The sequence below is a fragment of the Geotrypetes seraphini genome, chromosome 2, assembly GCF_902459505.1.
Source record: "Geotrypetes seraphini chromosome 2, aGeoSer1.1, whole genome shotgun sequence".
Classification (NCBI taxonomy): Eukaryota; Metazoa; Chordata; class Amphibia; order Gymnophiona; family Dermophiidae; genus Geotrypetes; species Geotrypetes seraphini.
In genome coordinates this window covers 427,759,241-427,774,595 of record NC_047085.1, presented here as the reverse complement: position 1 = coordinate 427,774,595, position 15,355 = coordinate 427,759,241, and the positions used below count along the sequence as shown (strand labels likewise).

General features: G+C 40.2%; 1 protein-coding gene across 1 annotated transcript in view; it reads left to right on the top strand.

Annotated features, from left to right (window-relative positions):
* Positions 1 to 15,355, top strand: part of ABCB1 (ATP binding cassette subfamily B member 1) — a 356,266-nt gene that overhangs the window by 195,891 nt on the left and 145,020 nt on the right. The window contains exons 13-14 of the mRNA XM_033931220.1: positions 4,516 to 4,719; positions 8,034 to 8,204. Of these exons, the coding sequence (XP_033787111.1) occupies positions 4,516 to 4,719; positions 8,034 to 8,204 (375 nt within the window). The remainder of the gene's footprint in view (positions 1 to 4,515; positions 4,720 to 8,033; positions 8,205 to 15,355) is intronic.

Sequence of the window (15,355 nt, the reverse complement as noted above, 5' to 3'; positions counted from 1 at the left end):
TTTTCTATGTTTCTATGAACATCAAACAGTATACAAAAAGCACAATCAAAATACAAGGTCCACCACCCACAACACACCCACCAAAAATTCCCTCCCAACAAATGACAAAATACCCCCAGCAAAAACCTCCCCCCTAAACAATACAATAACCAAACCTCCCCAGTCCGCTCCCCCCTCCCTCCAACCCCCACCCATCCACCATTCCTCCCCTGCAAAAGAAAACATCCAATACCTTCCCTCCCTTCCCGCTCAAAAATCCACCAATACTCAACCCCTAAGTTTGCCAAAAATCAAATCCCAGTCTCTGTGATACACATCAAAATATCCATGTTGTTTAGCAGTTACACATTCCATATGTAATAAAGACCCCGTCCTATCCTTCCATTCCCCTTCTCTAGGCACCACTGGCTTTTTCTAATAAGAGGTTAACAAACATTTGGCTGCAGAGAAACCCAAACGAAGGAGTTTTCTATGTCACCAGACATCCCTCAGGTTAGTAAGACCCAATAAACAAGTCTGTGGAGTAAGTGAAACCCACTCTCCCAACCAGACAGTCAAACATCCAGTAATCATAACCCAATATGGTCTAACCTTAGCACAATCCCACCAGACATGGAAAAAGGTCCCTTCCCCCTCCCCACATCTCCAACAAATATCAGGTACATTAGGAAACATAACATGTAAACGAGCTGGAGTATAGAACCAGCGAGATACAATTTTATATGCATTCTCCTGAACCAACACGCACACTGACGCTTTACGTTTTTCAGAACATATTATGTCCCATTGACTCTCTGGTAGACGAGACCCTAAATCTACCTCCCACTTATCCTGAAAGGTAAAAATAGGTTTATTCCAGCTCCGAAGAAAGGAATACAGGACAGAAATCGGACGAGGTACCCTATCCAATAATAACTATAAATTTTCCACTTGTTTCCGACCCCCCGGAGAATCAACCAACCACCCCTGGGCCTGGATATAATGTCTAAGTTGTAAGTAATTAAAAAAAAAAAATCACCAGGAGGCAAAGAATACCTCTTTTGCAAAACATCAAATGGAAGGATCTCATGACCCTGTATTATATCCCTAAAAACCCAAATCTCCCTCCTCTCCCACCGAGCAAAGATCCCAGAAGATCCTCCCACTGCAAAAGTTGGTTCACGACATATAGCCGCCAAAGAAGAGGTCCCCCTCCAAAACCCCTACTGCCTCCTCATCGAGCCTCATAAAATAATTAAATGCTTAAGAAAAGGGTTCTCCATCCTCTGCAACCGATCCCCAGTTGATAGAGAACTCCATAACCAGTCTCGCAGAGGCTGCTGCCCAACCCAAAATTGTTCCATCTGCACCCCCAAATTAACTCCCTCCAAAGACCAATCCAAAATAAAATGAAGCTGAGCCGCCTGATAGTACCAGAGAAGATTCGGTACCGTCCTCCCACCCTGTTCTCTAGGGGCCCACATAACCCTTTTAGTCAACCGAGAAGCTTTATATCCCCAAATAAACCTGGAGAAGGTTCTCTGCAAACCTACCAAAATGCCCCTGGGAAGGGGAATAGGCAGCGTTTGAAATAGAAACAACAACCAGGGGAGGATATTCATTTTCAACACCGCTATTCTTCCCCACCACAACAACCACAATCCCCTCCACTGCTGAAGATCTCGTCTCACCTGTACCAACAGCGGTCCATAATTAGCTGAATATTTCTTTCTATAATTTGTATTCTGCATATCCTACAGTTCTGTGCAAATTACAAATTATTCAGGTACTCAAGCATTATTCCCTAATTGTCTCAGTGGGCTCCCACTCTATCTAATGTACCTGGGGCAATGGGGGTTAAGTGACTTGCACAGGGTCACAAGGAGCAGAGCAGAGAAGATTTCAGACCCACAACCTTAGGGTGCCAAGGCTGTAGCTCTAACCACTGCACCACACACTTCCATCTTCCCAAGGTGATGGGTTCAAATCCCTAGTATGGTCAGAAACATATTCCTATAGGTACATATTGATGATGTCGCAACGATGTCAAGATTGTGCATCAGACATGTCTACTTGCTCTGAACCATAGCCATTGTGAGTAGGGGTTTTCTTATTATTTTTTTAGCCTTTTGAGAATGAAGTTTAGTATGCTATATATATTTCATATGCTTTGCTTGAGTAATTAATTATTAAACATCTTTCTATTATTATCAAAGAGGAGTCCTCTTTACCCCCCAAAATAGAAGGTTTAGCATACAATGTATGTATATATATATATATATATATATATATATATATATATATATATATATATATATATACACACACACATTTTTCATGTGCTTTGCTTAGGTAAAGCATTATTAAATATCTTTTGACCTTAATATCAAACTCTATACTCCAAAAAATAAAGCCCCGTTTACCTATATGCAGATGCCTCCAGCATGCTTAAGTGATGCCTAAGTCGCAACCACCTAACTCACACCTACCTGGCACCCAACTCGTGCTCAAAGTTAGACCTGCTTTTGCAAGGAGTTCTCTTTACACCAAAAAATAGAAGTAACGCGGTTTGCAAGTGTTTTTCAAGACAAGCAAAACAGTACCGCAATTTTTAACTCGCAAACTAACTGTTGACTAGATACACGAGCGCATACGTCAATGAGCGTGATCCTGCCTGGATACGGACGTCTTAGAGAATGCTGAATAGCTAATCCACTCAGCCACACAGTTGGTGATGTCACACGGACAGAGCAGACCCATATAGTCTCAAGCCCGGAAAGCTCTCTTCTATCGATACTTCCTGTTTCCGGCAAAGCGGGACGCCTTAGAGGAGAGAAATTGTATCAGGCAAACGAGCCACCAGAAAAGGAAAGCTGCAGGATTGTTAGTGGGCAGCCTCAGCAGATACCACTGGGCTTGAAAATGTCCAAATGAATTTGTCACAGATATGTGGGTGTCACTGGTCACGTCCCAGGTAGTGAAAACTACAAGACTTGCAGGAAGTTTGTTGTTGGGGGGCAGTGCATGCTAGTGTGTGTCCCAGTCTTACCTCTGTAAATTACAGTACTCAACATAGCAAAAGTATGGGCACCCCCTACAGCGATGTTATACGCTTGACCCTGAGCTAGAAGAAATGCTAGTGCTTAGGAGAATGTCCATTAGCCCTCTAGAAAGTTGGTTAAGTGTTTATTATTCTCTGCCAAGGGCAGAAGACATTGACATCCTAACTCGGCTAAGCAGATTTCCCACTCAACCCGCCCAAAGTCTTCAGCTGCAGTAAAATCTGTTTGGAAGCGGGAGAGAAGGATGCAAGCTAATGCAGTCTCATAACCAGTGCACAGATTATGTGCACATCTTACGCACACAACTTCTTCCTCACACCAGCCAGTTTTGGGGATGTGGAACGAATCATCCGAGTTTCCATTACTTCCTATGGGGAAATTTGCTTTGATATATAAGCGCTTTGGATTACGAGCATGCTTCTGGAATTAATTATGCTCGCAAACCAAGGTACCACTGTTCTTTGATTGAGGAACACAGAGGCCTAAAGAGTTTTTTTAGAAAACAGTAGAGGAACTGGACAAATGTTGAAGGTACATATTTTATATTTAGCCTAGGAAAATGACTACTTGTGAATCAAGAGAATATAAGCTTGGTTTTGGAACTGGCACATGGTTTAATGGCTGAGTGGTTAGAGGTACAGCCTTAGCACATTGTTGGTTCAAATCCCCACTGCTCCTTTTGACCCTGGGCAAATGGAATAGAAGAGAAATATGATAAAGGAGCCAAATTTAAATACCACATAGGATATAAGTGGTATATAAATAATTAAGAAATAAATAAATATAATAGCAGTGCCAGCATTTTACTGCATACAATTTTAATGTAAAAAAAAAAAGCATAAAATTGCCATTCTAATTACATCATAATGCTAACCCGATAACATTATAGATGATACTAGGACGTCTATGCAACGCCTAAAAGGTGAATCTGCAAAGGACGTCTACCAATATAGACATGCTTAGATTGACTCAGCATTGCTGAGCGCGATTCTCTATAGTGCATCTATGCATTATAGAATCGTACTCAGCAATATGCTCCTGTATATCAAAATGATGCTTAACTTTTAGATGTCCTTTACTGAATTTGGCCCTTTGTGCTTTTTGTGTTCCTTTGTGGTTTTACTCTGAATCCCTCTTCTTTTCTACGTCTTATTATTTAAGGGCAGTGTGCAAAATGTGAATTGAAAATAAAGTACTACTGTTATGTTGTTTTTTTAAAAGATTTAATATTATGAAAGGCATGCAAATTAACCTTGGAAATCCATTGCAAAATCAGTATGCCCCAGAGATTAAGGTAAAATGAGTCACAGGCCATGAAAATAGCAGGGAAATGACAATTCTTGAACTGTTCTTCTTTAGATTGTCATTTGGAACATTTTCTTGTTTTCTCAACTTGATTCCAATCTTCAGCTGAAATGCCAGGGGTGTTAGGGCAGCTGTGTTAGTGTTTTTTACTGTGATTGTTCTTTTTTAGATAACCATCGATGGGCAGGATATCCGGAATTTAAATACTAGATACCTAAGGGAGATTATTGGAGTAGTAAGCCAAGAGCCTGTTCTGTTTGATACCACCATTGCAGAAAATATTTGTTATGGTCGAGAAGATGTGACAATGCAGGAGATTGAAAGTGCTTCCAAGGAAGCCAATGCCTATAACTTCATCATGGAACTTCCAAATGTAAGCAAACCAACTGCAGTTTTCAATAAATTTCTTTTAAAATTGTTAATTCCTAATTTGAATCGTATCAGGCCACTTAAAGAAGAACATAATTTAGCCTGGCAGTTAGCCAAGCAGTTTCTAAACAGGTTGTTAATAGGAACGGTCCTTGAGAAATTCAGATCTTACACAAGTCTAAAAATGGAGTCCTATCTGTTCATGTTCATGCACCATAACATCTTTGTTTTATTGCTACATTGATTCAGTAAAACAATTCAGATCTTAGTCTGAAAAACAAGTCTTATCTGTTCTGGAATACTCGCTCGCCACAATAATTTTGTTTAATTATTAATTGATTCAATAGAACTATAACAGTTTACTAGTAATCTACTTTTCTTTACTACCAGTATGGCTTCTATAACTCTACACTAAATAATTCTGATCTAACTGAGCAATTGGAATCCCAGCTGAATTGCTGATGGTGTGATGGTCTAAGTAGAACGTACAAGGTGCAGGAATCTTTATTAAAAGTCTATATAAAATTATAATCCATAAAAACCGGCTCTCTTATACATGGAGTGCAGACCCAACACGGTCCGTGTTTCAGAAAAACACTCCTTCCCAGGGGGTCCTATTGAGGAATAAAAGGGAGGTGTGTAAGATGTGGCTACAGACATAAAGCCACCAATGGTGAGTGATGTGTATGAAGAGTAAAGAATACCCAATGGTGTCGGCATAAAAGAAATGTGTAAAGGGATTAAACCTTGATTGTCATCATCATTTCAGTTTCACATTTTGCTTATGTTCTTTTATTAATTACATTTATCCTTTTATTTGAAGAATTTTGATTATTTTATATTATAACTGTGTGCTCCGCATGACTCTCTGTATGTGATACAATGGATACCCCGGTAGGTACCAATCTCACCTCTCTTCACAAGTTCTGATGGGTTTCCCTTGCATTTCACCGTGTCACTCCTCATCTTCTTTCATATTCACAGCTTCTCACACTTTTCATACACGATTATGCTCCTTCAGTGGTCATGAGGGGCATCTCACTTGATTCGTATCTCTCACTCTCGCCACATTCCAACACCTTTAGTAATCATTCACATCCATACACGTACACTCTTTGTCTATTTTTTCTGCTGACAATCAAGGTATAATCCCTTTATATATTTCTTTTATGCTGACACTGTTGGGTATTCTTTACTCTTCATACACATCACTCACCATTGGTGGCTTTATGTCTGTAGCCACCCCATCTTACACACCTCCCTTTTATTCCTCAATAGGACCCCTGAGGAAGGAGTATTTCTCCGAAACATGGGGGTCCTTTTATTAAGCCGCACTAGCGGGGTTAGTGCGTCAGACATTTAATCACACGCTAACCCCCGCGGCAAGCAAAAAACCTAACACCTTGTCAATGGAGGCGTTAGGGACTAGCACGGCAGGTGGTTTAACGCGCGGTATTATTCGCGTTAAACCCCCTACCGCGGCTTAATAAAAGGACCGCATGGACCGTGTTGGGTCCACACTCCATGTATAAGAGAGCCATTTTTTATGGATTATAATTTAATATAGACTTTTAATAAAGATTCCTGCACCTTGTACGTTCTACTCTGCAGTCTTTTCTTTGTTTTTTGGTGTTCGCATTTTACTGCAGACCTGTTAGATTTTTCTTTGTTTTGGGGTGATGGTCTGAGTTACAATTCGGACCAAGTTAAGACAGCTGAGCACATCCAAAAAGTCATGTCCCTATTTTTCCAAAAATCAGATTTCTGCTATTTTGCAGTCTTAAAAGAAGAATAGGGACATTGATAAATAGCAGCTGTACTATTCTCCAGTTATCAACAATTATTCCTAGTTTTCTGTGTAAATGTCCTCTGGTGGCTGTTGAGCACCTGAGAAAAGTCTGGCACATATTTTCTATACGGTGAAAGCATGTCGTAGGACCCTAATAATGGGAGACACTGTAATACCACTCCCCCCGCTCTCCCCCCCAAAAAAAGCTGTTTCCTTACATTAAAATTTAATTAAGTTAGCAAGATGTTGCTATGTAATTTGTGAACTTTAATTGCTAATTTTATGTAATTCTGAACTTAGTTATAGTGAGCTGCTTTGGAGCAATTAAAGCAGAGAAAATCGCAATCAGGCTAAAACTCTATATATTCCATGCAAAAATAATAAAGCAGGAAATATTCAATACAAGTCATTACTCACAAGCTTATTTACATTTACTCTGAGCCTGCACAGTTTTTTTGGGGTTCTCAGTCTTAGCCCTGTAGAGCTATAGAGACTCAGAGTAAATTTATATGAGTCTTCTACCTACATTTAACACCACCATCTCGTTCTAGCAAAAAATGTCACGTCAATAGTAGGGTTATCCGGGTATCCATTCAACACTTGTGCATCTGATTCTTGATCTCAGATGATTACCAGTGCTACTGTAGTATATCGAGAAATTAGAACTCGTGTGAAAAGCCTCCCAAAAATACCATATTCTGGTGATCTTTCACATGACAGCTAGTTTCACGATATCAGCTTGCAAGTAAGACATCACAGATGGTACAAGTGAAGCAGCAAGAGAACATTATTTATTTTAACAAGATTTACCATAACACAAGCTTTCACAGGGTCTCATCGAATAAGAATATAAGAGCTGCTGCTGTACTGGGACAGACCGCAGTTTCATCAAGCCCTGTATCCTGTTTCCAACAGTGGCCAGCCAAGATCACAAATACCATGCAAGATCCCAAAGAGTAAAACAGATTATATGCTGCTTTTTGCAGCTTTTCAGTCTCAGAAGCCTTGCAGGCACTTATTACTCCTCTTTCCAGCCAGAAGTAACTCATCTAGATGTCATCATAAGCCTTGAATAGGACTTAACTGAAAATGTTGTATAAACAGGGGCTTATAAATATGGGGCTAGGCTCATAGTCGAATTATGAATGGGTGACTGGCTGTGATTTTGTATTTGTATTCTTGTTTCTTTATTTGGAAATTTGTAGATTCTTGCTCTGGCTTTTCTTGGAACCCTTGAGGGGGGGATTTGTGGGGTCTGTTCTGGGGGGGGTGAAATTTCTCTAAATGAGTGACATGGAAGATGTTCTCTGTGATTTTTTGCATTCTGTATTGGTTTATTGCTCAATAAAAATTATTTGAATAATAAACATGGGACTAGGACAGTCACCTCTAATTTACAGCATGAGTTTAAATTTCCATACTGTGTAGCAGTTTCTTCTCAGGCTGTTGTGAAATGAGCCTTGATTATGTCACATAAGCTGCAGTAATAAAACGCTACCTTGAACTGAAGCTGTAAATATTTCTTGCAGAGGTTTGACACACTGGTCGGTGAAAGAGGTACACAGTTGAGCGGAGGTCAGAAGCAAAGGATAGCTATTGCACGAGCTCTGGTTCGCAATCCTAAGATTCTTCTGCTTGATGAGGCTACGTCAGCCCTGGATACTGAAAGTGAATCAATTGTACAGGCAGCACTTGACAAGGTTTCAGTATTTTTCTATTCGTAAAGCACACAATAACTATGTAGGCATAAGTTCTTGAAACACTCTTGAAAATCTATATTTTCAGGTACTGGAAGTATTAGAGAGGACAAGATATTCTTCTAGGCTCAATTTTTGTAAAGCAAAACAAGATTAGGATATCTTATGAAAATACTGGAATAGGAAGTTGTTGGTTCAGAATATGTTTTTTTTCTTCAGAAACATCCTCCAAGCATATCATAATCATCACTTCAGGAAGTATTGTGGAATTTAGCATTCTTCAAATGAGCATCCTTGTTGGCTTAAGAGCTATGGTTCACAAAATTACTCTTAGGAAGGTGTATAAGAGGTTGATTCTGAATATTATTTATTAGGATTTATGAACCGCCTTTTCATGAAGAAATTAAGCCAAAGCTGTTTACAATACATTGAATAGTAATCAGGTACTCTTAAGTATTTTCCCTATCTGTTCCGGCAGGCTCACAATGTAATTGGGGCAATGAAGGGATTAGGTGACTTACCCAGAGTCAAAAGGAGTAGGCTGAAATTAAAGTTGCAGTCTCAGAGTGTTGAAGCAGTAGCTCTGACCACTAGGCCACACTTCCCTCCCTAAGGGCTCCTTTTACAAAGGTGCACTAGGGCCTTAACGTGCGCAATAGCGCACGTTAAATTTCCAAGCGTGCTAGCCACTACCGCCTCCTTTTTAGGTAGATTTTCGTGTGCGTTTGTGCGCTAAAAACCCTAGCACACCTTCGTAAAAGGAGCCCTAAGTATCTTAGGGTAAATATATAGCTGAACCTAATTAGCTAAGTTTTCAGTTGAATATTTGCTGGTCAGACTTTGTTAGCTGATATTCAGCGACACTAACCCAGGCAGTGCTGTTGAATATTGGCTCTGACTGGCCCCCAAAAAGTGTCCTAGAAGTTAGTGTTGTTATGGTAAGGTTCAAACTCTTTTTGCACAAGTTTTTGCATAGTGTTTTGTGGTGGCAGGATTGCATATTGTCCTTACTGAGGTGATAGCAACATTTTTAAATATAGTATGTTATAACATCACACAGGGCTTTAGACATTATGCAATAACTGATATGTATTGAAGTTCAAAAAGAGATAGCAATCTCCCAATCTCTTAAGATAGCAAAATTAACAAGCTGTCTGAGAGAGTGAAGGGCACAATGGCTGAGGGCAGGTGAGAGAGAGAGTGTGTGACGGGCAGAGTGGCTGAGGGCAGGTGAGAGAGAGAGAGAGAGTGGCTGAGGGCAGGTGAGAGAGAGAGAGTGTGAAGGGCAGAGTGGCTGAGGGCAGGTAAGAGAGAGAGAGAGAGAAAGAGAGAGAGAGGGAGAAGGTCAAATTGGCTGAGGGCAGGTGGGATGTGTGTGAGAGAACTTGCTCATAGTGACCAATCAGAATTCATGTTTCATTTTCCCAGACAAAAGATGAAACTGGATTGATCATTAATGGAAACTTTTGTGGAGACCTACCTTTTTTCCTGTTATTATAAATAGGCCCTAAGTGTCGTTGTTCATTTTCACTCAATTTGTAAGAATGATACACCACCTGTCAAGGGGCCAGTTTATATGAGATTGAAATAAAACATATTATGCCATGCATGCCTGGGTCTGTATTTGTTATGTATGTTGCCTTTTTTAAAATAATGCTTTATTGATTTTCCACATATTAACAGTGCAAAATACAAATATAACATATATCAAGAAAAGCACAATCGTCTTACAAATATACCTGATCAACCATTTTTTCCCCTCCACCTACCCGTCCTCTCAATGACTCAAATATATAGTTACTTAATCCCACCCTCCTCCCACCCACCCTGGATGTGTATTCTCAAAGGACCCAAATTAAGATAGAAGAATCCCCCTGGATGTGTGTGGAAACAAACAAAAACCAAAGATAACTACAATGAAGTAACAAAAGACGTCAATGGACCCCAAACCAGTTTAAACAAATTACTGTGCCCCTATATGTCAGCATTCATTTTTTCATATCTATAGCATAGATTGGCCCGCCAAAAAGGAAAATTTAGGCGATCATGATTTTTCCAGTTTCGAGTTACCATCTGCATAGCTATCCCAGTCATAATTAAGAAAAGCTGGCATTTATAGCGGTCCATGGGGGGTTTAATATGTCCCCATATTGACTTCCAAAAGTTGAGTATCAAAGGACAATAGAACAACAGATGATCCAGTGTCCCTATGTCCAGATGACAGTGCCAACATCTATTAGATTTAGAACTGTCTAACTTGTGTAACCTAACAGGGGTCCAAAAAGATCTATGTAATAAGAAAAAACAGGTTTGTCTCATAGATGCTGACGCTGTGCATCTCATCCTCCAAGTCCAAATTCGTGGCCATCGAGACACAGAAATATACTGCTTTATCTCGATGCTCCAAATGTCTCTAAGACTATTTTTTGTTTTTTTATTCAAGGATTCAGATATTAATTTATACCACCAGGCGGCCTGATGTCCTAAAAAATCTTTTTGAAAGCATAGAATCTGCATGCTATAATAATTTTTTAGATTTCGCCAATCAGGGAACCCCTTCTGAATGGCTTGCTTCAACTACAAGATAATGAGGACAAAACTATATTAAGTGAATTTTTTGCTAGACCTCAAACGCCCAAGGCACTACTTTTTATTTCTATTCGTGCTCTTACTGGGGTGCTGTTTTCATCTTTGGTCTTAGCAAGTGCATGTGCAACAAATTCTTTTATATGGATTCAACAGGCTCTGCATAAATTATAAAGTGCTGTAAAGTGCTATAGAGTGCTCTAAAGGAAAGGCACTTATCTTTTTGCCCGATGGCTGCCCAACCATTTCACTCCTAGTTTCGTCAGGGTGCTAGCTAACCTCCTTTAATACAGACACCAACATTTTTAATTAAAGAAGCCCTCAACTTGAGCTAAAGACGCTGCTATTCTTAGCACTGCACTCTGCCTGTGTCGCCAGTGCTAAGAATAGCAGCGTCTTTAGCTCAAAATAAGGGCTTTTGTAACCTGCTGAGTTAGCTGATCTGAAACAAAAATATAATCTCTTCTAGAAAATGACTTATGTACATGGGAGCAGAAAGAAAATTCATGATCATTAAAATGTAGGACCCGCCATATATCTTTCAAGCCACATGATTGTATTAAATTATCTAAGCTCATTGATTTTATCAACTTACTGGGCTGTTTGTCTAATAAGGGATCCATAACAGCATTAAAGTCCTAAGCTACTATTAAATTAGAAGAAGCCAGTGGCAGGAACAACTGTTGGAAAGTTTTGAAAAATTCGGCCTGATTTGAATTAGGGGCATAAATATTAAAAAGCGTCAGATTATCTTTTCCCAAGCTCATGTGCACTTGAATCCATCTTCCCATGGGATCTGCTGATATCACTTTAAATGCAGCTGGACATTTCCTATGTACTAGGATAGCCACCCCCAACCTTTTTGCCCAAAGCAGGAGTGAAAAAACTATAGGCTCCTTTTACAAAGGTGCGCTAGTGGTTTTATCGCACACATTGGATTAGCGTGCGCTAGCCAAAAATCTACCGCCTGCTGAAAAGGAGGCGGTAGCGGTTAGCGCTCTTGGCAATTTAGCGTGCCCTATTCTGTGCATTAAGGCCCTAGCAAATCTTCGTAAAAGGAGCCCTATGTTTGACCCATCCCCCCTTCCAACTTTCCCGCTTCAATAGCTGTTAAATCTAAACTAAACTAAACCTTAGGTTTGTATACCGCGCCATCTCCGCAAGCGTAGAGCTCGGCACGGTTTACAGAGTTAGGGTAGAAAAGAACTACAATGAAGGGTTATAGGAAAGGAACTAGGAAGATAGAGAGGGACATGGTACCAGAGAGCGGGAGGTGTTAGATTTTTGAAAAGAACCAAGTTTTCAGGTGTTTGCGGAAGGATTGGAGGGAGCTTGAATTTCTGAGCGGGGATGTGAGGTTGTTCCAGAGTTCTGTAGTTCTAAAGGGGAGGGATGTTCCTAGTTTTCCTGCACGGGATATACCTTTTGTAGAGGGGAATGATAGTTTCAGTTTTTGGGAGGATCTGGTGGAGTTAAGGTTTGAGGAATTCCAGAAGAGTGGGATAACGGGAGGAAGGATGCCATGTAGGATCTTGAAGGCTAAGCAGGCACATTTGAAGAGGACTCTGGAGTGTACTGGAAGCCAGTGAAGCTTGGACAGGAGTGGGGAGACGTGGTCGAACTTGCCTTTTGCGAAAATAAGCTTGGCCGCGGCATTCTGGATTAGCTGAAGTCTATGGAGGTTTTTCTTAGTTAGGCTTATATAGATGGAGTTGCAATAATCCAGTCTAGAGAGGATGATGGATTGAACAAGGACGGCGAAATGAGAATGATGAAAGCAGGATCTCACTTTCCTCAGCATATGAAGGCTAAAGAAGCATTTTTTTTACCAAGGAGTTGAGGTGGTCATTGAAGGAAAGAAATGAGTTTCTTGAATGAAACATACGTCCGCTTCCTGCTGCTTTAGAAGTTGAGTATTTTTTTCCTTTTTATAGGATGGTTAAGGCCATTTACATTCAGAGAAAATAATTTCAAAGCCATGTTAATGAATTACACTCCACTACCCATCCTTCCTTTGATTTCTTTTTACATACATAAATTAAATTCCTCCTTACAACTATGTTTCCATTCATAAATTTAAAGGTATTTACCCACATATCCAATATCTCCCCAGACCCACCCTCTTCCCCACCTCACAAAACGAATCATGAATAATTTGAACATGTATTAAGAGAGCACACAGCCTTTACCCTCCACCCCCACCCTTACCTTCCTCTTGTTACTCAACACCCCATTTTTAATTAACAATTCATTAATATCAGTTAAACTAACCTATACAAAAGGTATCAATTATGCGATCACATATGAATAAACTAACTCCGACTAAAATTTAATCATTACTTCAATTGATTGAATTTATTAAATATTATCATTAGCTCCCAATTAAAATATAGTCAAAATAAATAATAATAATAATAATAATTCCAATTAAAGTTCATTTATTGTCCTTCTAATTATTTCAATATTAAACTAAAGAAAAAGTTAATATGTTTAATTTAAAAATTATCCTCTCTGTCAAACTTCAGATGAAACAGGGAACTTAAAATCAGAACAGGGAAATAATACTACAGCAATTTCACATATTAAACACAACTTAAAACTTATTAACTTTCAACATACTCAGAAATGAATTTAATTTGCTTATACCCCCTCAATCCATTGTTTATAACTAAGCAGTTAAATTAAATTTCTTTCCTATATAGTACTGCAATAATATAATGATGATCTTAAAGTCAAACACCTCCCTCTACCTTCCCCTTAGAACTTTAACAACCCTGAATTCTCTAACACATGAATTTATTGATATAAAGAAGGGTAATAAGGAAAACAACCATAAAGAACTCACAACCTTATATATTGCCATAAAGAGAGAATAGAAACATAGAAAGACGACGGCAGAAAAGGGCTATAGCCCATCAAGTCTGCCCACTCTACTGACCCATCCTCTTAAGTCTATACTTAGTGACCAATTCTTCAGATCGACCCTCGTAGGGACCCCACATAGGCATCCCATTTATTCTTAAAGTCCAACACGCTGCTGGCCTCGATCACCTGCACCGGAAGCTTATTCCAATGGTCAACCACTATTTCTGTGAAGAAATACTTCCTGATGTCGCCAAGAAATTTCCCGCCCCTGAGTTTGAGCGGATGCCCTCTTGTGGCCGAGGGTCCTTTGAGAAAGAAGATATCATCTTCCACCTCGATACGTCCTTTGATGTATTTAAATGTCTCAATCATGTCTCCCCTCTCCCTACATTCCTCTAGAGTGTAGAGCTGTAATTTGTTTAGTCTCTCTTCGTACGAGAGACCCTTGAGCCCCAAGATCATCCTGGTGGCCATCCGCTGAACTGATTCGACTCTGAGCACATCTTTACGGTAATGTGGCCTCCAGAATTGTACACAGTATTCCAGATGAGGTCTCACCATGGTTTTGTACAATGGCATTATGACTTCAGGCTTCCTGCTGACAAAACTTCTATTGATACATTCCATCATCTGCCTTGCCTTAGATGAAGCCTTCTCTACTTGATTGGCAGTTTTCATGTCTGCACTGATGATTACTCCTAAATCTCGTTCTGCTGAAGTCCTAGTTAAAGTTTCTCCATTCAAGATGTAAGTTCTGCAAGGATTACCGCTACCGAGGTGCATAACCTTACATTTCTTAGCGTTGAAGCCCAGTTGCCAGGTCGAGGACCATCTTTCCAATGTAAGCAGGTCTTGTGCCATACTATCCTGCAAATTGCATTCACTTACTATGTTACATAGTTTGGCGTCATCAGCGAATAATGTTATTTTACCCTGAAGCCCCTGAGTCAGATCCCCTATGAATATGTTGAAAAGGAGTGGACCAAGGACTGAGCTCTGTGGTACTCCGCTGGTCACCTCCGATGTTTTAGAGAGGGTACCGTTAACCACCACCCTTTGAAGTCTTCCACTTAGCCAATCATGGACCCATGCAGTTAGTGTCTCTCCTAACCCCATCGATTTCATCTTGCTCAATAGCCTGCGGTGTGGGACGCTGTCAAAAGCTTTACTGAAGTCCAGGTACACGACGTCACCCAGTCAAAGAAGCTGATGAGATTGGATTGGCAAGACCTATCCTTGGTGAATCCATGTTGACTGGGATCCCGTAGATTCCCCTCATTCAAGATTGTGTCTAATTTGCGTTTAATTAATGTTTCCATGAGTTTACACACTATTGATGTGAGACTCACCAGTCTGTAGTTCGCAGCCTCTGCCCTGCAACCCTTTTTGTGCAGAGGAATGACGTTGGTTGTTTTCCAGTCCAAGGGTACTGTCCCCGTACTTAGGGAGAAATTGAAGAGCACGGCTAGCGGTTCCGCCAGGACATCACACAACTCTTTGAGCAGTCTTGGGTGCAGATTGTCCGGTCCCATGGCTTTGTTCACCTTGAGTCTTGTCAGTTCGCTGTAAATGTCACCTGGTGTGAACTCAAAATTCTGAAACGGGTCTTCCGCGCTTGTATTAGCCCTTAACTGAGGAACATGTCCTCGTGCCTCGCATGTGAAGACTGAGCAGAAGTATTCATTCAGTAGTTCGGCTTTATC